We start from the raw sequence: 26,623 nt of genomic DNA on the forward strand, positions 1-26,623 counted from the left end.
GAGCGCTATAAAGCGCGTCTTGTGGCTCGTGGCTTTCAGCAGGAGCACGGCCGTGACTATGATGAGACTTTTGCCCATGTGGCTCATATGACTATTGTGCGTACTCTTCTTGTTGTTGCTTCTGTTCGCCGCTGGTCTGTCTCCCAGCTTGATGTTCAGAATGCTTTTCTTAATGGCGAGTTGAGTGAGGAGGTTTACATGCAGCCTCCTCCTGGGTATTCTGTTCCCGATGGGATGGTTTGTCGTCTTCGACGTTCTCTCTATGGTCTCAAACAGGCCCCTCGTGCCTGGTTTGAGCGCTTCACCTCTGTGGTGACTGCTGCTGGTTTCTCTCCTAGTCTTCATGATCCAGCACTTTTCGTTCACACTTCTCCTCGTGGACGTACTCTTCTTCTTCTCTATGTTGATGATATGATCATTACTGGTGATGATCCTGAGTATATTGCCTTCGTCAAGACTCGTCTTCGTGATCAGTTTCTTAAGACTGATCTTGGTCCTCTTCGCTATTTTCTTGGCATTGAGGTTTCCTCCACTTCTGATGGCTTTTCTATCTCTCAGGAAAAGTACATTCAGGATCTTCTTGCTCGTGCTGCTCTTGGGGATGAGCGCACAGTTGATACTCTTATGGATCTTAATGTTAAGATTCGTCCTACTGATGGTGATCCTCTTCCTGATCCCACCCGTTATCTCCATCTTGTTGGGAGTCTTGTTTATCTTGCTGTCACTCGTCCTGATATTTCTTATCCTGTTCATATTCTGAGTCAGTTTGTCTCATCTCCTACCACTGTTCACTATAGTCATCTCCTCCGTGTTCTTTGTTATCTTCGTGGCACGATCACTCGTCGCCTTTTCTTTCCCCGTTCCAGCTCTCTCCAGCTCCAGTGCTATTCGGATGCTACATGGGCGAGTGATCCTACGGATCGTCGTTCGCTTTCTGCTTACTGTGTGTTTCTTGGTGGTTCACTTGTTGCTTGGAAGACGAAGAAACATGTCGCAGTTTCCCGTTCGAGTGTTGAGGCTGAGTTGCGGGCTATGGCTTTGTTGATTGCTGAGGTGACTTGGTTACGGTGGTTGCTTGCAGATTTTGGGGTCTCTGTTACGACACCCACTCCACTTTTGTCTGACAAAGACAGGTGCTATCGGTATTGCACGTGATCCGGTCAAGCATGAGCTGACCAAGCATATCGGTGTTGATGCTTTTTACACGCGTGCACGGGTACATGATGATGTTGTTGCGGTTCATTATGTGCCTTCAGATTTGCAGTTGGCGGATTTCTTTACGAAGGCACAGACTCGAGCGCAGCATGATTTCTTACTCTCCAAACTCAGTGTTGTGGATCCACCATGAGTTTGAGGGGGGGTGTTAGATGTATATGTCTGTATATTGTAGTTTCCCCATATGTTAGGGGGGCTTTCTGCATATGTGCACCTGTACATGTACTATATATTGTGGCCTTTGACCCCCTGGTAATACAGCACGCATATTTCCCTAACAGATCACAAATAATTGTCATTTTCCACATTAAAATGATCTCAAAACTTGCAAACATATCTTTGACTAGTAATTTGCATTGTGACTAAATGCACCTGATCCTAATGGTCTAGCGGTAATTATGGGTGCAGATACTACTGCTCTATGGTTTGCCAAATCATACATATAGACGACTGAAATGATCGATGGGCAAAAGGAGGCCAGTCCGCCAGAGGATAGATTCTCTTGTTTCGGGCTCCACTATATTATCACTTCGACCGAGCAGCTGAGATGTGGATACAATCGAGCTAGCCAAGCAATACGCCGATTGAGCAAGGGTTCCCCGTCCATATAAATAGACAAATTATATGCATGTCATGTCATTGAAAAGTGACATAAAGATCGAAGTAAAAGTAACTGGGCATGGATTACAGAAAACAAGCATCGGGTAGTAGTCAGCGAGTCTAGTGATGACATGCAAGATCAGACAAAAGTACGCTGCAAACTTCGATCCAATGAAGAAAAACCACATAACAGAATAGTAGGTAGGGGAATACTAGAGCCATGTCCACTTCTTCCCCTCCATTTGGGCACTCGACACGTAACTTATACTCCCTGACGACTATTATTGCTTCAAATCTTGCACTTTTTTCTCAGTCAACACTGCAATCTCTTCCCAATCATCGATCTTGTCACATTCACAAAAATTAACTAAATGGGCAACGGCTACGTACTAGTAGGGAGCAGCTTTCTCGTGCAAACAGCTAATTTACCGGTGTGTTTTATTCAGACATTGTGCATGCTTGGATGTAGCAGGAAAGGCCATCGAAGCTAGCTAATAGGTGATTGTACGCAGTTCGTTTTATCATGTAGCTAGATCAGGTACATAGTAGGGGGGTGTTGCTGGTTGGTTGGTTCGGTTGCCGTTGAGCTATCGCCGGCGGGCGGCGGTCTCCCGCTGCGCGTTGAAGTAGACAGCGGCGACAGGGAGGCCGAGCTCGTTATCCTTGGCGAACTCGCGGGTCCTGAAGCGGTCCCTCGACGACGGTGTGTTCTTTACCGAGCCCCGGTGCGTCTGCTGGAACAGCACGAGGATGAACCTGTGGATGCCGATGTTTGGCTTTGGGCTCTCGTAGTGCACCACCTCCTTCCCTGAATGAATGTAGGTACACCATGCATCAGAAAAAAAATGTGCAGAGAGAGGAAGAAGATAAATTAGAAACTACTGATCCCACGGCAGGCTTGAATGCGTGATAAGAAACCTCAAACAAACCAACAATATAAGATACACAAACTTCTGGTCAATTAATTACTCCGATTGAATCAAATTTGAACTAAAATCATGACAAGAATTATGAAATAAACGGAGTAGTACTGTTATGTGGCTACTAGGGTTTGGGAGGGAGAGAGAGGGTTGCGAGGGCGCGAGAATGCCGGCCGGGGGTCTTGCCCACGGCCGGTGGCAAGAGGGAAGGGATGTCCTTCTTAATTCTTGCTTGATTAGATTGATACATCTCCTCTCCTTATAGAGAGGTTTACTTGACTCCCAAGCAAGGCTTACTTGACCCCTAAGCAAACCATAAGACTAACGGGCCCAGGCCCATGACGTACTCTAACACTACACCCCACCTGGACATGCAGCTCGTCCTCGAGCTGCAACCTAAGCAAACCATGACTCGACACAACACAACCCTAACACCTAAAAACGAGCCTTTTACATCTCGGCTTGTTTTATAACTCTCAACCTGAAATAGACTGGGACGCTTTATTGTTGACCCCTGAACATAAAGTGGACACCATCTGCCCGTCGGACGTGCACCTGTACAACCACCTGGATCCCATGGAAACCAGCGGGACAAAAGGAGCACGCGCGGTGGCCGGCGACGGAATGCAGTGGTGCTACGCGGTGCGCTCCTACCGGTGACACCATGCCTTCTCCCCGCCGGATGACTGTCGATGGCGCAGACTTTGAGGTCGCTGCCCGCGGGAAAAACAGCATGGGCCTGGGCCCTACCTAGACTTTGAGTGTTAGAGTACGTCATGGGCCTGTGCCGTTAGTCTTATGGTTTGCTTAGGAGTCAAGTAAGCCTTGCTTGGGAGTCAAGTAAACCTCTCTATATAAGGAGAGGAGATGTATCAATCTAATCAAGCAAGAATTAAGAAGGAAATCCCTTCCCTCTTGCCCGGCCGTGGGCAAAAGGCCCCCGGCCGGCCTTCTCGCGCCCTCGCAGCTCTCTCTCTCCTCCCAAACCCTAGCAGCCACATAACAAGTACACACCGCCGCCACCTTTTAGCCATTTGTTTCTCTGTGCAGCATGATCTATCCCTGTACTCTCCCTCACAGAACTAGCAAACGCTAAAGCAGGATGTACAATAAAAAGACTTACCAAAAGAAGCATCAGTAGTCCCAGGAATATCAGTAACAATCCTGCAAAAAGTGTGGTCCAATCAAAAGCTCGTTTGATAACCTACATCTACATGTATTCTACTGATGTGGGAATTAATCTGAAATCCGAGACCATGCTTGCATGTTAATATATGTGCATAATATGTACTAATGCCCCGTATCTTGTAGTAGGCAGTGATCATGACTCAGTCTAGTTATATATAGAGTTAGAGAGTAGAGACGCATGCATGGAAGCATACTTAACTAGCTTTGATCAGTTTTGTTAATTAGCTAGGTGATCTAATCTCTTGGAATAGGCTTTAATAAGATTAAATATGCTTGTATTGGTTACCAGTGAAGATGCTCCCTCAGGTACGGATCACTGGGTCCTGGCACATCAGGGTCAGTCATCACCTGAAGAACCATAAGAATAGAACATGGGCATGGTTACCTTCCCTTGGGAGATATGGAACTAGGGCCAAAAACATATGGGCATGTGCACATCCTGTGTGAGTGAATAGATAGATGAAATACCCACCAATGTGAAGAAGGATCTAAGGTCGCCCCCCTGAACCTCGACACGCGGCTTAGCGGCGATGGCCGAGGGGAAGAACTCATGGCCGTTGAACACCTGCTTGTTGGAGCTGTAGGTTGCCGTCATCTTCACGGTGGGGTTGAAGCTGTCCAGCACCTCACCAATCACCTTCCCCACAACGAGAGGCTCCAACGCCCTTGACATGTTGATGCCTTGAAATCGGAACCCGAGGGATGATCAGTGTGCGTGTGTTCCTCTTTGCTGAATGGAAGCTCAGGTAATTGTGTATGTGCTGCTGCAGGGATGTTGCAAGACGAAGGCCCTCTATTTATAGACGTGGAACAGACGAGAGCCTATCCATCCGGCTAGCTAGCTAGCTAGCTATTTCAAACAGAAGCCTATCTAGAAAAGTACTTCTGGGGATATCTCTACCTCCCGGGGTAGCGATCACATTAACATGTTAGATTGTTTTGGTCATTTTCCTCCAGGTGTGGAGTATAAAATTTACACTTGAGAAAAAGTACCTGCTTATCCGATTCCATATAATGTATCTTACAGATATTTATTCTGTGCAGAAGATTGAGGGCTATGAAGGCTAAAATAATACGTGCCTAGAATCCAGATTTGACAGAAAAAGAAAAGGTCGTTTCTCATCCATTCATTGCAATATTTCTTTACAACATTAAGCACCACCTGAAATTAAGTCTATGCATTTTGTACTATATCATGGCATAGTTCAGTGATGGAAGGTGAAATAAGCTAGGGACTCAACTATCTATCTGAAATTAAGTCTATGCATTTTGTACTATATCATGGCATAGTTTATTGATGGAAGGTGAAATAGGCTAGGGACTCAACTACCTATGTACATTGCACCTAAAAGCAGTAACATGATCAAATATGCCAAGGTACCATCTCATCAAAAGGAAAATTGGCGATGTGCAGTTTGCCAGCGAGCTAACTAAAAATACTTGGTGCTTAGCAGAGCACTAGAGAATCTTCGTCGCAGGATGCTTCATTTTATTTTTAGAAAATCATCAGGACATAAATGTGTGGTGGTGAATGTAGAAACCATGTCAAAGATGGCAGCTTATAATAAATATGCTAATTCTGCTTCCGTTTCTTCTGTCCCTCCTTTAGTTTTCTCCTTTGTTCTTCCTTTTTCTAAAGAAGCATGCAACGTTAATTTGAATTCTCTGTGTCGACTGTCCTTTTACTTACATATACATTAATCTCTCTCTGAAACATATATATATATTCATGTCCTTTGCAGCTAGAGTTAGCTTGGACATCCTCAAAGTTGCATAGCACAACTCCACCACAAGCATCTTTTTCTCTTGAGGAAAGAAAGCAATGCCTGCTGAATCATCACGCGCGCTCTGCTGAGCTATGAATTGCAAAGAACATACCCTAAACAGCATTGCACTAGCAAGGACTTGCCAATCCTGGCGATTATTCCTTCGAGGCAAGTGCAAGAGAGCATAAGTTATGCTCTCGAGTGGACTAGGCGTCCCTCCACTACTACACAAAGCGCCCCTCTGCCAAAGCTCTCTGCTTATAACACACTTTGCAGAGAAAAGGAGATCCCCAATTATGAGCTCTTCATTAGGCAAAGCTTAGTGCTCTTGTTTCCCTAAATGGTGGAGCCATCTCCATTCGTACGCAAGTTCTTTGCCCATCCTAATCTCCTCTTCCCATGTACTCGCTCATGTGCTTCTCCATGCTGTACTAGTGGCTTAACTAAAGCAACACATACATATGCCATCTTATATTCTTGCATCGCTAGTGCCGAGCCTGACGTTCTGAAGCTGCCAAGTTTTTCCCTGCCATTGGGAGTTACTTTCTGAAGGAAAAATAGACACCCTACTGTGAAGCCATATTAAGGGAAAGTAAATTATAAAGATGATACCCTGTTAGTGTTCCATGGAAATTTTGGCTGCATAGATTATTTGTCCATAATTACTGTGTAAGTGCAAAATTTAGCTCCTCTCATCTAGAGTCAAAAAGGTTCCCTTTCTCCCCGAAACTGATGATGGGGGTTTTTTGCCATTCATGAATGAGAGGTTAGTAAAACAGGGCCAATCTCGTTGTTCCTTGAAGGTTGTGTTTATGAGTATGTGATAACTCATGTCCATATGTGTGGTAAGATTTTAGTCTGACAAAAATTAGTTATGTGGCTAATTTGGCTGGTATATAACCCTTCAGCACTAATTTATATTCAGATTGATAACAATTATCGGTACCATATCTTGTGCTGCAGAGGGAAAAAGACATTTTCTGCTATAAGGTGTGTTATAATTCCACTCCGAATGTAAGGACACCGACAAGGGATATTGAAATCAGGTGCTCTGCAGAGTGTTGATCTTGAAGGTGCACCAGCGAAGGTACAAATGCCAAATCATTTTACCATATCTGGGCACATTCTAGCTCTGTTGAATGTTCTCGTGTTCCCAAATGGAAAAGGGCAAAGGTGATCTTAATTAAAAAGGGAAGAGCTATCCGGGCTTAAAATCAATTTTCACAAGAGCGAGATCTTTTGTTTTGGGAAGGCAAAGGAGGAAGTGGCCCAGTATAAACAGATCTTTGGATGTGACGCTGGGTCTCTACCTTTTAAATATTTAGGAATTCCTATCCACTTTAGAAAGTTTAGAATATCTGATTGACCCGATTTGAGAGCAAATTGGGATGCTGGAAGGGCCGATTATTGTCCTATGGTGACAGACTGGTCCTTATCAATTCAGTTTTAACTAGCTTACCGATGTTCATGTTGTCTTTCCTAGAAATACCCGTTGGGGTAAGGAAAAGACTGGATTTTTATAGGTCCCGTTTCTTCTGGCAATCTGAGGAAAACAAAAGAAAATATAGGCTCACCAAGTGGAATATCGTATGCAGACCTAAGGATCAAGGGGGTCTTGGTATCGAGGTCATTGAATTGAAAAATAGATGTTTATTGAGTAAGTGGCTTTATAAACTTCTTAACGAAGATGGGGTATGGCAAGAACTACTGCAGAACAAATACTTAAGACAAAAGACCTTATCAGAGGTACAAGCTAAACCTACAGACTCTCCCTTTTGGAAGGGATTAATGAGGGTTAAAGAGGAATTTTTTAGCAGAGGTTTTTTTCAGATCGGTGATGGTACTCATATCCGTTTTTGTGAAGATACCTGGTTAGGAAATACACCATTAGCTCAACAATATCCATCCTTATATAGTATTGTCCATCATAAGAATGTAACAGTAGCTCATGTGTTAGCCCAAACACCTATGAATATCAGTTTCAGAAGGTTGTTGTTGGGAAATAAATGGTCTTTATGGTTACAATTATGCAGGAAACTTATGAGGATTAATTTATCTGATGAGAAAGATCAATTTGTTTGGAAATTGACAACAAATGGTGTGTTTACCGTGAAATCTATGTATGAGGATCTCATGAATGACCATACCCCTTTCTTAAGAAAATACCTTTGGAAAGTTAAAGTTCCCCTAAAGATAAAAATATTTATGTGGTTCTTAAGCAATAAAGTTCTACTTACTAAGGATAATTTAGCCAAAAGAAGATGGAACGGTTGTACAAAATGTGTTTTTTGTGGCGAACAGGAGAATATTGAGCATTTGTTCATCACTTGTCCTCTAGCTAAAATTCTTTGGCGTACGATTAATTTTACTTTTGCTCTCCCACCTCCATCCAATATTACCAATATGTTTGGTAATTGGTTGCATGGAGTTGATAGACAATCAAAGGCTTTCATCCGTATTGGGGTCTCTGCCTTATGTTGGTCTATCTGGAGGACAAGGAATGATATTATTTTTAACAACAAAACTTCCTTTCACTTTTTGCAGGTTATCCATATGGTGTCACACTGGGTCCAGTTGTGGGCTCTTCTGTCACCGGAGGGACAGCGGGATGCTATGGCTACTGGATGCACACGGCTCCAGATGGCTCAAGTGTAGTCCGTTTTCTCTTGTTTTCTTTCGCTGGTTGATTCTTGTATCAATCCTAGGTGATGCCTAAATTGTTTTAACTTTGTTTTGATACTCTATTAATAAAAGGCCGTGTGCATCATCATGATGCAGAAGCCGGGTCATATTCCCCATTTCGAAAAAAAAATTAAAAAGGGAAGCATTTCTCAAAGCAGAGCGCCATGTTGTAAAGTTGTCATCGTCTAATTAGCTTAGTGGCCGAGAAGAGAAGTATGTGACACACCATTTTTTAGGTGAATATCTGTCAGGCTTGCAGAGGCTGGGGCTTTTTTCCCCATTTCGAAAAAAATTATCCCAATTTTCATCATTCATCTGGTACCAGCGGTGGAAGAATGCTTGAACATGTCATTTGAGTTGCACTAGAGCGGCTGTGACACTCACCGCTCACTGCTCACGTTTTTTGACGAATAGACAGTGGGAAACTGCTTTTCATTGATGAAATACAGATCAGCAATAAAGTAGAGAAATGAAAATTTGTCCTCCGGTGCTGGCCTCGGGAACATACAACCAGCTGTTCAAAAGATCACGGAAAAGCTCAAGGAGGCCGGAACAGTCTTGTGATGGGCTGCAATCGGGCTGATCTCCATGCTTGTGCCTCGCCAACAATCTGGAGACTCATGTTATGTAAAAAAAAAAGTCGAGAAGAAAAGTTATCCTCCGGTGCTGGCTACCGGAACGTACAACCAGTTGAGCAAAAGATCGTGAAAAAGTTCAAGGAGTTTGGAACATTCCTGGCTTTGGGGCATCACCCTCCTGGCTCCCCCCGTAGTCGCTCTGCGCGACCCATCCTCCTCCCCCGTCCCTCCCCGCTGTCGCCGCCGGCATTGGCTCTTCTCGGTGCGCGCTGCTGCTGGCCTCATGGGGCGGCCTGCACTGGCGTTGGCGCCCCTCCCCTCCGGCCGGCGCGGGGTGTGCTGCCGGAGCCCGGCTTGGTGGCGGCGCGGCACGGCGGCCCGGCCACTGGTGCTGGTGCGACCTTGATGCCGGGGCGGCCGTGGCCAGGGGTGGCGGCGGCGGGCTCAGATCTGGGCGGGTGGGCCTAGGTCTGGGCTTCCGTGGGTGGGCGGGCCAGGTGCGGATGGAGCTGCTGGGTGCGGTCTCCTCCTTGGCTAACAGTGATAGTGGCCGGTGATGGGGCAGCTTCGGCGACCGGCACGGCCCAAAGCCCTGTACCCAAAGCCCTGTACTAGTTGCAGATGTCCGTTGGCGGGGCAGGGACATCTTGCACGGTTCTCTCGGGTTTGCTCCGCTTGAGAGAATCTAGGTTCGTTGGCTGTGTGGGTGGTGCTTCATCTGCGTGGCGGCGATTCTCTTCGCCACAAGTTGCTTGATTCCCCGGCCAGTCGTGACGCTCGTGGGGACGACGCGTTTCAGAGTTGCGCCTGCAGGACTGTTTGGTCCACAGGGTTTGGCCTGCATGGACGCTAGCGTGTACGACGGTGTGTCCGCGAAAGCACCGCAAGGCCACGTCCATTGCCGGCCACCACGGCGTCTTTGGATGTCGTTCACCTTGTTGGAGGGTGGCCATGACACACGTCCCGCCGCTGGTTGCCTACCCTGGGGCACTATCTACGGCCTTGCTGACTTGCGTTCTCTCCAAGGTCCTCCTCGAAATACCTCTAGTCGATGCCCTGTATCTTGCTGTGATTGGCTTCATATAGACGGTGTACCTCCGGTTTGCGCGGCCTCTCTCGTGCCTAGGGTGGCTGTCGGAGAGTGTGTCGTGGCACCGGGGGATAACAGTGGTTCTAAATAGCCGGTGGCTGTCCTGATGGCAGGTGCAAAGCCTTTGGCTTTCCTTGAGGTGGGGTTAAGACTTCGGCGAAAGCATTGCACGGCTCCCCTGTGCCGGCAACGGCGACGCTCGTGAGCGTCGTTCCCCTTCTTGGAGGCGTTGTCGTGAAGTTCTTCCCCCTTTGAACTCTGGAGGCTCGTATGCTCACTCGCGCCGTTAGCCAGCTCCCTCGGTGATGGTGGTCCTCTGCCAGGTGGCCTTGTGTGCTGATTTAGTTTGGTGCGGCTCCATGGAGTGGCGGCTCGTTGCTTAAAGTTTCAGCCGGTTTAGTTGTACTATTGGGCGCCCTTGTATCTTGGTTTAGGCTATAGCTTTGCATCAATTGTGCTTGTATCGGTATCTGGTAACCCCAGCTTTGTTTTTCTTTCTTTCCTTCGGTTGTTTTGTTGTATCGTTGTACGCCTGGCCGGTTGATGGCTTGTTAATTCAAAGTCGTGCTCGTCGAGCCTTCTGGAACATTCTTTCGATGGGCTGCAATCTGACCAATCTCCATGTGTGTGCATTGTCGACGACCTCCATGAAAAAGCTCAAGGAGTTTGGAATAGTATGATTGTGTAAACAAATAGCGCGCTGTGTATCTTTTTTCAGACCACAAACAAATTTGGTAACGAAGGTGTATACATTTTTCCAAATTTAGATTGCACAACGACGCATAGGTCCTCCTAACTATTGACATAATTTTTTTCGAGAATAAAAAAAATCGAGACTGATTGACATCATGTTCTTCCTCATACTTTTCAAGCCACATCACAGCGTTGACTATGAAATGCACAGTAGCAAAACTAGCCAAAGTTTCATGATCTAGTACTTATAGAACAAAGTACTTCTCACACACACATTCCCACCATTTCAGGGCTTCACCATGAAACCCTAGGAATTCAGTGTTAGGTGGCCTAGACCTATTGTGCCCATGCCTAGATCCATCAATAAAATTTTCCATGAAAGCATCACATTGTTCATCCAAATCAAAGCAAACAGGAGTCTGAGAATTTGAGAAGTTTACCATTTTCCAGGGTAGTTGCATGTGCTTTGGAGCAAGGGTTACATTACCATAGTGTTGATGTTCACTGCTTTTGCCAATTTAGTCGTAGGGTGTTCACTGGATGGAGTGGCGACATCGTCTCGTGTATTGCAACCTGAGTCCCCACCTCCTCCATAGATCGCTGCAAAGTGAAAATGGTGTTATCCACTTGAGGCATCCAACCACTCAAGACAGAGAGAGTTTCATTGATCGCGTATTCGCATGGATCATTGTGATGTCTCTGCGCCTTTCTTCTTCAGGTCCACCAAGTCGGTCTGAACTCTGAACCCATTTCATGATGACAAAATCACAATTTGCCAACACACCACCGATGCTGCGAGGGTTTACCTCCTCCGATAAGAAGCGCCTCCAATGACTACACATGTTATTGGGGAACCAGGATTTTAGCAATCATGGAGATAATTGTGACCAACCGCTCGCCCACCACCAGATCTGCACCGTTAATAGTCCACCGGGGCCTCAACGCCTCTGGGAAGCCCATCAGATTCACAACTTCCCCACCGCAATGACAGAGACCGGTGGGACTTCAGGGGAGAACCCAACCAGTAGCAACCCTTCACTTGATCCGTCACAATATCGTTGCTCACTGGCCGCAATCACAAGATTCCTCACTCTGTTGGCAAAACTTAAGTGGAATTTTTTTGAGGGAATCTTCCACAACTTTTGCAATCTGATGCTACGATTATTCTGTTGCATAACATATCAGTTACTAAAGCCGTCATCGTCACCTTCAGAGCTTCAGTCAGATTACAACTTTTACCTCCACAAGATGTCTTGCGGTATTGTCTAGCTTAAGTAACGACCTGGGCGATGTGGGCTGTCATGGGCTGCATCCTTCTTTGGTCTTCTTAGACAGATCAGAGATGGGCCATTCTTGATGCACTGCCGTTTTTGCGGGGAACACCTATTCATCGCTTGTTAGCGAGCTTTTGTACAGTACGCACGCATACGCAGTTTCTTTTGGGCCGGCCCATTAGTTCCTTCCCTAACTTGGAACAATACCAAATTTCTCTATTTTTGTACTTCTTCCGGTCCGAAAAGATCAACCCGGAGGGAAGGCAAAACTTCACATACATATTATCAATCAAAGCATAAAGCGATATTACAAGTCAAAAACTAAATGATTATAGAGGCTTTAGTTGACTGGTAATAGTCATAACATGGTATAAGCATGTGTCAAGTCAACCCAATTAAAGCATCAAATGAAATACCATAATATTATGCTTTTATGATGGAAACAACACATGATTCTTTCAATGACACATTATGCACTCTCAGCTATTTGAGACAAGTAATGCTACAACAATAAATATTAAGCGTATGACAAGAATAACATCCAACATGACATGCCAAAGTCTAGACAAGCTTCCTTTTGCATCAACACCAATCAACTTATTTGAAATAGCTCCCAGAGATGAAATCAATATGGACCAGAGAACTAATCATACATAAATAAAGAATACTAACAAGCTCGAAAGAAAATTAGAATCGAAAACCAAGAGCTAAACGCAGTACTAGAAAACTAGAACACTTGCAGAATAATAACATCAAAAACTAGAGTGTTCTATGCAATTAAAATAGAGCGTGTCTCTATCCAAAAAAATTATGCTGGGATCCAACCATATGCTATAGCAAACAAAACAAAACTAAAGAAAACTAAAAACAAAAATAAAGACGCTCCAAAAACAACTCATAGCATATGAAGCAATAAAAATATTGCGCATAGAGAGATGACCTGTTGCTTTGTTGATGACGCTTGTAACTCTTGAATGTTTCTTGGGGTGCAGGGACATCCCCAAGCTTGAGATTTTTTTCCATTATTCATCACATCATTCTTCTCTCCTTACACTTGAAAACTTTTTTCATACAAAACTTCACACAATTCTTTGTCAGCAACATTAGTTCAATCAAAATAAACAAATCCACTTGGGTTCAGTTCTAACATATATTAAATCATTAGCTACTGTAGCAACCTTTCAACAAGCTATTTGATCAAAAGAACTCAAAAAGAAAGAGATTAAGAGGCAAATGCAAATAGTGGCAGAAATTTGTCAAAACAGAACAGCAGGTAAAGATCATTTTTTCGAAAATCTTATGTTGATCATATCGAAAAGTGGTCAACTAACGAAAGTTAGATAATAACCCGGAGCATATGAAAAAAATTGGAAGCTCAAAATTCAGCTCTGTCTATTTATACAAATTTTTATGGTGACAACACATAATCTGTTTTCAGGACAGCAACTTCCCCAAATCTTACTTTCTTCCTATTAGAGGCTATTCTTGGCACAAAAACGAAATAAAAATGATAATGAGAGATTATTATAGAGATAATAACTTCCAAAACTCAACAAAATAAAAATTACATAAATAAAACATGGGTTATCTCCCAAAAGTGTTTTTTCTTTAACGCTGTTCACCTAGGTGCAGAAAAAGAGTTAGCATCAAGTATTATCAAGTGAAGAAGCATCAACACCATAATTTTTTTATAATAATAGGGTCATAAGGTGACTTCTTTATTTTCTGAGGGAAGTGTTCCATACCTTTTTTGAGTGGGAATTGATATTTAATAATCCCATCTCTCATATCAATGGCAGCACCAAGAGTTCTAAGAAACGGTCTTCCCAATATAACTGGACAACAAGCATTGCATTCAATATCCAATACAACAAAATCAACGGGGACAAGGTTATTGTTAACCATAATAAGAAAATTATTCACTCTCCCCAAAGGTTTCTTTGCAGCAATATCAACAAGATGAACATCCAAATAACATTGTTCTAACGGTGGCAAATCAAGCATATCATAGATTTTTCTAGGCATAACAGAAATACTTGCACCAAGATCATATAAAGCATTACAATCAAAGCCATCTACTTTCATATTAATGATGGGATCCCAGCCATCTTCTAAATTTTTAGGAATAGAAGCTTCACGCTTTAATTTGTCCTCTCTAATTTGCATAAGAGCATTTGTAATATGCTTCATGAAAGCCATATTTATAGCACTAGCATTAGGACTTCTAGAAAGCTTTTGTAAGAACTTAGTTACTTCAGAGATATTGCAATCATTAAAATAGAAGTCATTTTTGTCAAAGGTGAAAGGACTATTATCTCCCATACTCCGAAAAATTTCAAGACACTTATCAAGAGCAGTTTCAGTTGTTCTAGGCAATTTTGTAGAAGGAGCGGGGATTTTTCCTACACTATTTATTTTACCATTAATAGTAGGAGGGTGGCTGATGGCGTGTATTTCACACGTTCGTTGGGCAACCCCAAGAGGAAGGTATGATGCGCACAGCAGCAAGTTTTCCCTCAGAAAGAAACCAAGGTTTATCGAACCAGGAGGAGCCAAGAAGCACGTTGAAGGTTGATGGCGGCGGGATGTAGTGCGGCGCAACACCAGGGATTCCGGCGCCAACGTGGAACCTGCACAACACAACCAAAGTACTTTGCCCCAACGAAACAGTGAGGTTGTCAATCTCACCGGCTTGCTGTAACAAAGAGTTAACCGTATTGTGTGGAAGATGATTGTTTGCAGAAAACAGTAGAACAAGTATTGCAGTAGATTGTATTTCAGTAAAGAGAATTGGACCGGGGTCCACAGTTCACTAGAGGTGTCTCTCCCATAAGACGAACAACATGTTGGGTGAACAAATTACAGTTGGGCAATTGACAAATAAAGAGGGCATGACCATGCACATACATATCATGATGAGTATTGTGAGATTTAATTGGGCATTACGACAAAGTACATAGACCGTCATCCAACTGCATCTATGCCTAAAAAGTCCACCTTCAGGTTATCATCCGAACCCCTTCCAGTATTAAGTTGCAAACAACAGACAATTGCATTAAGTATGGTGCGTAATGTAACTAGTGACTACATCCTTGAACATAGCACTAATGTTTTATCCCTAGTGGCAACAGCACAACACAACCTTAAAACTTTCTGTCCTTTGTCCCGGTGTCAATGCAGGCATGAACCCACTATCGAGCATAAGTACTCCCTCTTGGAGTTACAAGCATCTACTTGGCCAGAGCATCTACTAGTAACGGAGAGCATGCAAGATCATAAACAACACATAGCATAACTTTGATAATCAACATAACAAGTATTCTCTATTCATCGGATCCCAACAAACGCAACATATAGAATTACAGATAGATGATCTTGATCATGTTAGGCAGCTCACAAGATCCGACAATGATAGCACAATGGGGAGAAGACAACCATCTAGCTACTGCTATGGACCCATAGTCCAGGGGTAGACTACTCACACATCACACCGGAGGCGACCATGGCGGCGTAGAGTCCTCCGGGAGATGATTCCCCTCTCCGGCAGGGTGTCGGAGGCGATCTCCTGGATCCCCCGAGATGGGATCGGCGGCGGTGGCGTCTCTGGAAGGTTTTCCGTATCGTGGTTCTCGGTACTGGGGGTTTCGTCACGGAGACTTTTTATAGGCGGAAGGGCAGGTCAAGAGGCAGCACGGGGGCCCCACACCACAGGCCGGCGCGGCCAAGGGGGGGGGGCGCGCCGCCCTATGGTGTGGCCCCTCCGTGGCCCCTCTTCGTCTCTCCTTCGGACTTCTGGAAGCTTCGTGAGAAAATAGGCCCCTGGGCTTTGATTTCATCCAATTCCGAGAATATTTCCTTACTAGGATTTCTGAAACCAAAAACAGCAGAAAAACAGAAGCGGCACTTCGGCATCTTGTTAATAGGTTAGTTCGAGAAAATGCACGAATATGACATAAAGTGTGCATAAAACATGTAGATAACATCAATAATGTGGCATGGAACATAAGAAATTATCGATACGTCGGAGACGTATCAGCATCCCCAAGCTTAGTTCTGCTCGTCCCGAGCAGGTAAAACGATAACACAGATAATTTCTGGAGTGACATGCCATCATAATCTTGATCATACTATTTGTAAAGCATATGTAGTGAATGCATCGATCGAAACAATGTATATGACATGAGTAAACAAGTGAATCATATAGCAAAGACTTTTCATGAATAGCACTTCAAGACAAGCATCAATAAGTCTTGCATAAGAGTTAACTCATAAAGCAATAATTCAAAGTAGAGATATTGAAGCAACACAAAAGAAGATTAAGTTTCAGCGGTTGCTTTCAACTTGTAACATGTATATCTCATGGATATTGTCAACATAGAGTAATATAATAAGTGCAATAAGCAAGTATGTAGGAATCAATGCACAGTTCACACAAGTGTTTGCTTCTTGAGGTGGAGAGAGATAGGTGAACTGACTCAACATTGAAAGTAAAAGAATGGTCCTCCATAGAGGAAAAGCATCGATTGCTATATTTGTGCTAGAGCTTTGATTTTGAAAACATGAAACAATTTTGTCAACGGTAGTAATAAAGCATATGCATCATGTAAATTATATCTTATAAGTTGCAAGCCTCATGCATAGCGTACTAATAGTGCCCGCACCTTGTCCTAATTAGCTTGGACTACCGGGTCATCACAATGCATTGTTTTTACCAAGTGTCACAAAGGGGTACCTCTATGCCGCCTGTACAAAGGTCTAAGGAGAAAGCTCGCATTGGATTTCTCGCTATTGATTATTCTTCAACTTAGACATCCATACCGGGACAACATAGACAACAGATAATGGACTCCTCTTTTATGCATAAGCATATAACAACAATTAATAATTTTCTCATTTGAGATTTGAGGATTGTTGTCCAAAACTGAAACTTCCACCATGGAGCATGGCTTTAGTTAGCGGCCCAATGTTCTTCTCTAACATATGCATGCTTAACCATATGGTGGTAGATCTCTCTTACTTCAGACAAGACGAACATGCATAGCAACTCACATGAAATTCAACAATGAAAAGTTGATGGCGTCCCCAGTGAACATGGTTATCGCACAACAAGCAACTTAATAAGAGATAAAGTGCATAATTACATATTCAATACCACAATAGTTTTTAAGCTATTTGTCCCATGAGCTATATATTGCAAAGGTGAATGATGGAATTTTAAAGGTAGCACTCAAGCAATTTACTTTGGAATGGCGGAAAATACCATGTAGTATAGGTAGGTATGGTGGACACAAATGGCATAGTGGTTGGCTCAAGTATTTTGGATGCATGAGAAGTATTCCCTCTCGATACAAGGTTTAGGCTAGCAAGGCTTATTTGAAACAAACACAAGGATGAACCGGTGCAGCAAAACTCACATAAAAGACATATTGAAAACATTATAAGACTCTACACCGTCTTCCTTGTTGTTCAAACTCAATACTAGAAATTATCTAGACCTTAGAGAAACCAAATATGCAAACCAAATTTTAGCATGCTATATGTATTTCTTCATTAATGGGTGCAAAGCATATGATGCAAGAGCTTAAACATGAGCACAACAATTGCCAAGTATCACATTACCCAAGACATTTATAGCAATTACTACATGTATCATTTTCCAATTCCAACCATATAACAATTTAACGAAGGAGAAACTTCGCCATGAATACTATGAGTAGAAACCAAGGACATACTTGTCCATATGCTACAGCGGAGCGTGTCTCTCTCCCATAAAGTGAATGCTAGGATCCATTTTATTCAAACAAAACAAAAAACAAAAACAAACCGACGCTCCAAGCAAAAGCACATAAGATGTGATGGAATAAAAATATAGTTTCAGGGGAGGAACCTGATAATGTTGTCGATGAAGAAGGGGATGCCTTGGGCATCCCCAAGCTTAGACGCTTGAGTCTTCTTGATATATGCAGGGGTGAACCACCGGGTGCATCCCCAAGCTTAGAGCTTTCACTCTCCTTGATCATGTTGCATCATACTCCTCTCTTGATCCTTGAAAACTTCCTCCACACCAAACTCGAAACAACTCATTAGAGGGTTAGTGCACAATATAAATTGACATATTCAGAGGTGACACAATCATTCTTAACACTTCTGGACATTGCATAATGCTACTGGACATTAATGGATCAAAGAAATTCATCCAACATAGCGAAAGAGGCAATGCGAAATAAAAAGGCAGAATCTGTGAAAACAGAACAGTTCGTATTGACGAATTTTAAAATGGCACCAGACTTGCTCAAATGAAAATGCTCAAATTGAATGAAAGTTGCGTACATATCTGAGGATCATGCACGTAAATTGGCTTAATTTTCTGAGCTACCTACAGGGAGGTGGACCCAGATTCGTGACAGCAAAGAAATCTGGAACTGTGCAGTAATCCAAATCTAGTACTTACTTTTCTATCAACGGCTTAACTTGGCACAACAAAACACAAAACTAAGATAAGGAGAGGTTGCTACAGTAGTAAACAACTTCCAAGACACAAAATAAAAACAAAGTACTGTAGGTAAAAACATGGGTTGCCTCCCATAAGCGCTTTTCTTTAACGCCTTTCAGCTAGGCGCAGAAAGTGTGTATCAAGTATTATCAAGAGACGAAGTGTCAACATCATAATTTGTTCTCATAATAGAGTCAAAAGGTACCTTCATTCTCTTTCTAGGGAAGTGTTCCATACCTTTCTTGAGAGGAAATTGATATTTTATATTACCTTCCTTCATATCAATAACAGCACCAACAGTTCGAAGAAAAGGTCTTCCCAATATAATGGGACAAGATGCATTGCATTCAATATCCAAGACAACAAAATCAACGGGAACAAGGTTATTGTTAACGGTAATGCAAACATTATCAACTTTCCCCAAAGGTTTCTTTGTAGAATGATCAGCAAGATTAACATCCAAATAACAATTTTTCAGCGGTGGCAAGTCAAGCATATTATAAATTTTCTTAGGCATAACAGAAATACTTGCACCAAGATCACATAAAGCATTACAATCAAAATCTTTAATCTTCATCTTAATGATGGGCTCCCAACCATCCTCTAACTTTTTAGGAATAGAGGCTTCGCGCTCTAGTTTCTCTTCTCTAGCTTTTATAAGAGCATTTGTAATATGATGTGTAAAAGCCAAATTTATAGCACTAGCATTAGGACTTTTAGCAAGTTTTTGCAAGAACTTTATAACTTCAGAGATGTGGCAATCATCAAAATTCAAACCATTATAATCTAAAGCAATGGGATCATCATCCCCAATGTTGGAAAAAATTTCAGCAGCTTTATCACAGGCAGTTTCAGCAGTTTTAGCAGTTTCAGGCAGTTTTTCGCGCCTTGCATTAGAAGTGGAAACATTGCTAACACCAATTATTTTATTAGTATTAGTAGGAGGTGCAGCAACATGTGTAGCATTAGCATTACTAGTGGTGGTAATAGTCCAAACTTTAGCTATATTCTTCTCTTTAGCTAGTTTTTCATTTTCTTCTCTATCCCACCTAGCACGCAGTTCAGCCATTAATCTTATATTCTCATTAATTCTAACTTGAATGGCATTTGCTGTAGTAGTAATTTTATTATGATGATTCTCATTAGGCAAAACTTTTGATTTCAAAAGATCAACATCAGCAGCAAGACTATCGACTTTAGAAGCAAGTATATCAATTTTCCCAAGCTTTTCTTCAACAGATTTGTTAAAAGCAGTTTGTGTACTAATAAATTCTTTAAGCATGGCTTCAAGTCCAGGGGGTGAATTCCTATTATTGTTGTAAGAATTCCCATAAGAATTACCATAGCCGTTGCCATTATTATAAGGATATGGTCTATAGTTGTTACTAGAATTGTTCCGGTAAGCATTGTTGTTGAAATTATTATTTTTAATGAAGTTTACATCAACATGTTCTTCTTGTGCAACCAATGAAGCTAACGGAACATTATTAGGATCAATATTAGTCCTATCATTCACAAGCATAGACATAATAGCATCAATCTTATCACTCAAGGAAGAGGTTTCTTCGACAGAATTTACCTTCTTACCTCGTGGAGCTCTTTCCGTGTGCCATTCAGAGTAGTTGATCATCATATTATCAAGAAGCTTTGTTGCTTCACCAAGAGTGATGGACATAAAGGTACCTCCAGCAGCTGAATCCAATAAATTCCGTGAAGAAAAATTTAGTCCTGCATAGAAGGTTTGGATGATCATCCAAGTAGTCAGTCCATGGGTTGGGCAATTTTTAACCAGAGATTTCATTCTTTCCCAAGCTTGAGCAACATGTTCAGTATCTAATTGTTTAAAATTCATTATGCTACTTCTCAAAGATATAATTTTAGCAGGGGGATAATATCTACCAATAAAAGCATCCTTGCATTTAGTCCATGAATCAATACTATTCTTAGGCAGAGATAGCAACCAATCTTTAGCTCTTCCTCTTAATGAGAAAGGGAACAATTTTAGTTTAATAATATCACCATCTACATCTTTATATTTTTGCATTTCACATAATTCAACAAAATTATTAAGATGGGCAGCAGCATCATCAGAACTAACACCAGAAAATTGCTCTCGCATAACAAGATTCAGTAAAGCAGGTTTAATTTCAAAGAATTCTGCTGTAGTAGCAGGTGGAGCGATAGGTGTGCATAAGAAATCATTATTATTTGTGGTTGTGAAGTCACACAACTTAGTATTTTCAGGGTTGGCCATTTTAGCAACAGTAAATAAAGCAAACTAGATAAAGTAAATGCAAGTAAACTAATTTTTTTGTGTTTTAGATATAGCAAACAAGATAGCAAATAAAGTAAAACTAGCAACTAATTTTTTTGAATTTTGATTTAGTGCAGCAAACAAAGTAGTAAATAAAACTAAGCAAGACAAAAACAAAGTAAAGAGATTGAGAAGTGGAGACTCCCCTTGCAGCGTGTCTTGATCTCCCCGGCAACGGCGCCAGAAATCTATGCTTGATGGCGTGTATTTCACACGTTCGTTGGGCAACCCCAAGAGGAAGTTATGATGCGCACAGCAGCAAGTTTTCCCTCAGAAAGAAACCAAGGTTTATCGAACCAGGAGGAGCCAAGAAGCACGTTGAAGGTTGATGGCGGCGGGATGTAGTGCGGCGCAACACCAGGGATTCCGGCGCCAACGTGGAACCTGCACAACACAACCAAAGTACTTTGCCCCAACGAAACAGTGAGGTTGTCAATCTCACCGGCTTGCTGTAACAAAGAGTTAACCGTATTGTGTGGAAGATGATTGTTTGCAGAAAACAGTAGAACAAGTATTGCAGTAGATTGTATTCGATGTAAAAGAATGGACCGGGGTCCACAGTTCACTAGAGGTGTCTCTCCCATAAGACGAACAGCATGTTGGGTGAACAAATTACAGTTGGGCAATTGACAAATAAAGAGGGCATGACCATGCACATACATATCATGATGAGTATTGTGAGATTTAATTGGGCATTAGGACAAAGTACATAGACCGTCATCCAACTGCATCTATGCCTAAAAAGTCCACCTTCAGGTTATCATCCGAACCCCTTCCAGTATTAAGTTGCAAACAACAGACAATTGCATTAAGTATGGTGCGTAATGTAACTAGTGACTACATCCTTGAACATACCACTCATGTTTTATCCCTAGTTGCAACAGCACAACACAACATTAGAAATTTCTCATCCTTGTCCCGGTGTCAATGCGAGGCATGAACCCACTATCGAGCATAAGTACTCCCTCTTGGAGTTACAAGCATCTACTTGGCCAGAGCATCTACTAGTAACGGAGAGCATGCAAGATCATAAACAACACATAGCATAACTTTGATAATCAACATAACAAGTATTCTCTATTCATCGGATCCCAACAAACGCAACATATAGAATTACAGATAGATGATCTTGATCATGTTAGGCAGCTCACAAGATCCGACAATGATAGCACAATGGGGAGAAGACAACCATCTAGCTACTGCTATGGACCCATAGTCCAGGGGTAGACTACTCACACATCACACCGGAGGCGACCATGGCGGCGTAGAGTCCTCCGGGAGATGATTCCCCTCTCCGGCAGGGTGCCGGAGGCGATCTCCTGGATCCCCCGAGATGGGATCGGCGGCGGCGGCGTCTCTGGAAGGTTTTCCGTATCGTGGTTCTCGGTACTGGGGGTTTCGTCACAGAGACTTTTTATAGGCGGAAGGGCAGGTCAAGAGGCGGCACGGGGGCCCCACACCACAGGCCGGCGCGGCCAAGGGGGGGCCGCGCCGCCCTATGGTGTGGCCCCTCCGTGGCCCCTCTTCGTCTCTCCTTCGGACTTCTGGAAGCTTCGTGAGAAAATAGGCCCCTGGGCTTTGATTTCGTCCAATTCCGAGAATATTTCCTTACTAGGATTTCTGAAACCAAAAACAGCAGAAAACAGCAACTGGCACTTCGGCATCTTGTTAATAGGTTAGTTCCAGAAAATGCACGAATATGACATAAAGTGTGCATAAAACATGTAGATAACATCAATAATGTGGCATGGAACATAAGAAATTATCGATACGTCGGAGACGTATCAGTGGCCAGCATTTGAAACTTCATTACTACTGGTGTTGGTGATGGTACAAATTTTATTCAAATTATTATTTCTATCAATTTCATCTTCTCTTTCCCACCTAGCATGCAATTCCGCCAACTTCCTAACATTTTCATCAATTCTAACTTGAATGGCATTTGCAGTAGCAACGGGATTTTCGTCCATAGTTACAAGTTTAGCAGCCATTTTATTAATCAAAGAAGTTTTTGCTTCAGACAAGGAGGAAATACAAGTTTCAACATTTGAAATTTTTACTTGCAAACCAGAAATTTTCCTATTCAAATTCTCAAGTTGATGACTAATATTTTTCAACATACCAGATTGTTCTTCCATGGTTTTAGTGAACACTTTATTTTGCTCATACTGCATTTGCATAAAGTTCTTAGTGTCCTTTTCAACTTATAAAATCTTTTACTCACTAGGCATACATCTACCATAATAACCATTGGCGACCGGTTGGCTGTCCTCCCACCCCACCCTCCCCTAGCCACCTTTCCCTCCGACGATCTTGCTGATCTTTGGTGATCTGTCGAAGTTGATCCAATCATTCTCTCCGGCGTGTTCTTTTGATGAAGGTGATGTGTCATGACCCCTACCCTCCCCCTCCTCTTGGCAGATGGAAGGTTTCCTTTGTTTTCTTGCATGGCAACGGTAGGTCCAAGCAAATCCCTGGCTTTCTAGTTCTTTGGACAAGAAATTGGCTTGCTTTGGTGAATCACAAAGACTCGCCAATCGTTGGGAAATACATCAAAAATGGGGAAGCTTTCTACCTGGTTCTTTAGTGAGGTTCCCCTCACTTGGTTTCGGTGTTATCTTGCTTGGTCTCTCCTCCTGGTTTCTCTTCTTTCCCTGAGGCTCCTCCTGTCAGATGGAGAGTGGTGTATGCTCCTCTAGGGAATTCTTTGATGTCTGAAGATAACAAATTCCCTTTGGGTAAATCAGCTTTTCTTATTCTAAAACCTAATGTCAAGAGGTTAGTACTGCTTGATTCAAAAGAGCAAGTGCTTGATGCAAGATTTTTACTTCTGAATGAGACAGTTTGCTCTGGTCACACTATAGATATTCAAGTATTCTCGGTTCTAGTTGGGGAACGTATTTCTTCTGATTCTATTGATCATGGCATAAGGTTGCTTAACTCTGACAAGGGTGAAGTTTATTCCTTGGGGAAACCCACAGTAGTTCTAAAGAGGCTGATATCTCCACTCTGCATAGAAGCTTTGCTCAAGTTGTTTCTCCTGCAACATCTATACCTGATGTTTCTTCTGCAGCCCTACCAGTAACTTTTGATTTTGCCAAAGGAGTGTCCTTTTCTAAGGAAGTACACATCAAATTTGGTCATCAGGTTAACTTTCTGCCTACCAAATCTAGGAAGGAATTCTTCTTGGTCATTTCATTTGGAAGAGCTTCTTTTAGGCTTGATATACACACTGTTGGCATTGTTCTTCAAGCTCCTTTTGGTGGTATAGGCAATTTATTCAAAGTTAAATTCTTGAGAGACAGAACATTCAGATTCTCAGTAGCATCTACCTCAGTGGGTTTTCATATTTACAATATTGGGGCTTTCTCTAATAGCAATTGCAAGTTTTTTTATCAAGCTTTGGGGCAATGGTGGAGCTAATTGGCAAGCAGAAGAAAGAGTATATTGCAAAGAAGAAGCAAATTCTTGGAAAGTGGTTCGGAGCAAAGGCTCTGTTTTTGATCGACTATCTTTTCAAAATAATAATTATGTTGTCACACCTTCTGTGTTTGACCGTTTGAGCTATCCCAATGCTAATTTTTTTGGCAAGACCCACAAATTCAAGTTGGCAATTTCATTCAGAAAAGGAAAATTCGAATGGTCATATTGGGGAGTTTAATAGGGTATCAAATGGTGTCTCTGACAGATTTAATGCCCATTATCCCGCCTCCTTTTTCAAATATCCTTCCTTCCCTGCCCCAAATAATTCCTCCTGGCTCGACAACTCCTTCCGTTTTTGGTTTAAGGCCCATGGGCTAGCCCCACTAATCCAGGAGGTTTCCTGTCTGAAAGACCTGGCGGTTTTCTCTGATGTCTCGCCACCTTTTCCTCTCGCCTCCTCGGCTTCATCGTCTACAGTGGCACCCCAATCTCCTCGCTCTACTGCGACGGTGGCAGCAACAACAACGGCAATGGCAAACATTCCGATCGATCCTCGCCCCTTTGTCCCGCGAGGCTTCCAGATTCTCGAGGTACCTGGTCGAGTTGCTGTCAAGCGAGTGGTGGTTCCAAGGCGGCAGCGTCAGCACGAAGACATCGCCATCGCCACCATTAACCCTGTTCTGCCAGGTCAGATTTCCTTTGAGAATATCAGAGAGGTGATGGAAGATTTCTTGACAAGTGATGCTAGGGTTGCTTTTCGGGACCTCCAACCCTGCCCTTTTGGCTCTGCTTATGTTCAGTTTGCGCATGTGCGGGATAGAGACAGATTGGTGCGTACTAGCCCCATTCAGTTTCTAGATGCAGAGATTTCTTTCGCTAGGCATGACAGGGGAAGAAATTGGCGTAGGGCTTTGTTCAATAGAGAATGTTGGTTAATGATTGTTGGACCACCTCTTGATTTCATCAATACTGAAGATCTGTCTGCTGCATTTGTTGATATTGGAAAACTTCTACTCTGGGAAAAATATCATGCACACAAAGAAAGAGTCTTGGTCAAGATTCGTGCTACCGAGCTTGATGAAATCCCAAAAAGTCTAAGGTATACTGTTGGTGATGCACCTGACACTGAATCCTGGACTTGTTCTGTTGAAATACTTGAAGAAACCTTGTTGGGTGACTTACCTGCTGATGAAGATCCCCTTCATGGTGATGGAGTGGATCCGCACCCTCTGCCAAATGAAGATGAGCAACTGCAACATTTTTTGCCACCACCTGCTGCAAATGAATAGGGTAATGAAGCAGTTGGAGGAGCTGTAGTGGAACAAAATGTGGAGAACCAAGGGTGCGGTCACTGGGCCCTACCACCTGATAATAATATCATGGAAGTGGAGGAAGTTCCTCACAATGCAGCCATGATGGATCTGATAAATGCTGCTGTCCCTGATGAAATGGACATTCAGCAAGACTTGCCACCTCCACCCGTTGAAAATAGCAGAGGAAATTGCAGAAACCAGTAACTCTTGGGGCATAGTTTGCACAGACCAGTGACTTGAAAGCCGTTTTGCACAGACCAGCGACACTTGAGGTAATTCGTTGCAAGGAGCTGCTAATGATGGTTTAACACAGTTTAGGAGTGTACCTGGAACATGTGGCAGCCACCGTGGCTTGCAGTGTGCTGGCGGCAGCTTACGTAGCACTATTGCTCCAGATTGCAAAACAATCATTTGAAAAAAAGAAAAATGTACAGATAATATGGAAATAAAAGATCAGATAATATGGTCAGATTGCATAGAGCCAGATTGCAAAATAAGCTCATCCAATGAACATGGGGCTGCCACCGCCATGAAGGGATCATGGATGCACTAGTGGAAAATGGTGCTTTTGCACCGGTTGGTAAGGGCCATATGCACCGGATGTCCAACCGGTGCAAAGCATCCGGTGCAAAAGCTCCCTCCCCCTTTGCACCGGTTCAGTTGCGAACCGGTGCTAAAGGGGTCACCACATGGCGGCTGTCGGACGCCCGAGCGAGAGGATCTACCGGTGCTAAAGGGCCTGCCGCGGCAGGAAAATGTTCCAAAACGCTGTCGCGGTAGAACCCCGCTACCGTAATTTTTTTTCGAATTATTTTTCACTCCCTCTTTTTTTTCCTTTTTTTTCAGAATTTCTAATATTTTAGTTATTTCACAAGTTTAGTCTCTAACTACCCTTATCTCTAGTCTAATTACTTACTCGTGCTCAGGCTTCCCGCTCGGTCACCCATCCTCCCACTACTCTAGCACTAGCACACTTAACTTCCAAGTTCCTTTCCATCCCGCATCCAAGTGCTTCGCGCGCATGTATATGATACTAGTATCATATCAATCCTATTAACATATCGGTCGATGTCA

General features: G+C 42.9%; 1 protein-coding gene across 1 annotated transcript; it reads right to left on the reverse strand.

The window, feature by feature from the left end:
• Window positions 1–1,823: 1,823 nt before the first annotated feature.
• Window positions 1,824–4,706, reverse strand: LOC127334621 (protein CENTRORADIALIS-like). Its single transcript, XM_051361120.2, has 4 exons — window positions 4,396–4,706; window positions 4,210–4,271; window positions 3,859–3,899; window positions 1,824–2,623 (listed from the first exon to the last, which is right to left on the reverse strand). The coding sequence occupies exons 1-4, from the start codon at window positions 4,594–4,596 to the stop codon at window positions 2,403–2,405; spliced, it is 525 nt and encodes a 174-aa protein (XP_051217080.1). The 5' UTR covers window positions 4,597–4,706; the 3' UTR covers window positions 1,824–2,402.
• Window positions 4,707–26,623: the final 21,917 nt, after the last annotated feature.

The sequence above is a fragment of the Lolium perenne genome, chromosome 6 (assembly GCF_019359855.2).
Source record: "Lolium perenne isolate Kyuss_39 chromosome 6, Kyuss_2.0, whole genome shotgun sequence".
In the NCBI taxonomy this organism is placed as follows: domain Eukaryota; kingdom Viridiplantae; phylum Streptophyta; class Magnoliopsida; order Poales; family Poaceae; genus Lolium; species Lolium perenne.

Bases quoted from the DNA above. Each gene is read 5' to 3' on its own strand.
- LOC127334621 (XM_051361120.2), bottom strand. From the start codon at position 4,596: ATGTCAAGGGCGTTGGAGCCTCTCGTTGTGGGGAAGGTGATTGGTGAG. The intron at 4,272-4,395 runs GTGGGTATTTCA...ATGGTTCTTCAG, and splicing joins TTAGATCCTTCTTCACATTG to GTGATGACTGACCCTGATGT. The intron at 2,624-3,858 runs GTAAGTCTTTTT...ACATTCATTCAG, and splicing joins GACTACTGATGCTTCTTTTG to GGAAGGAGGTGGTGCACTAC.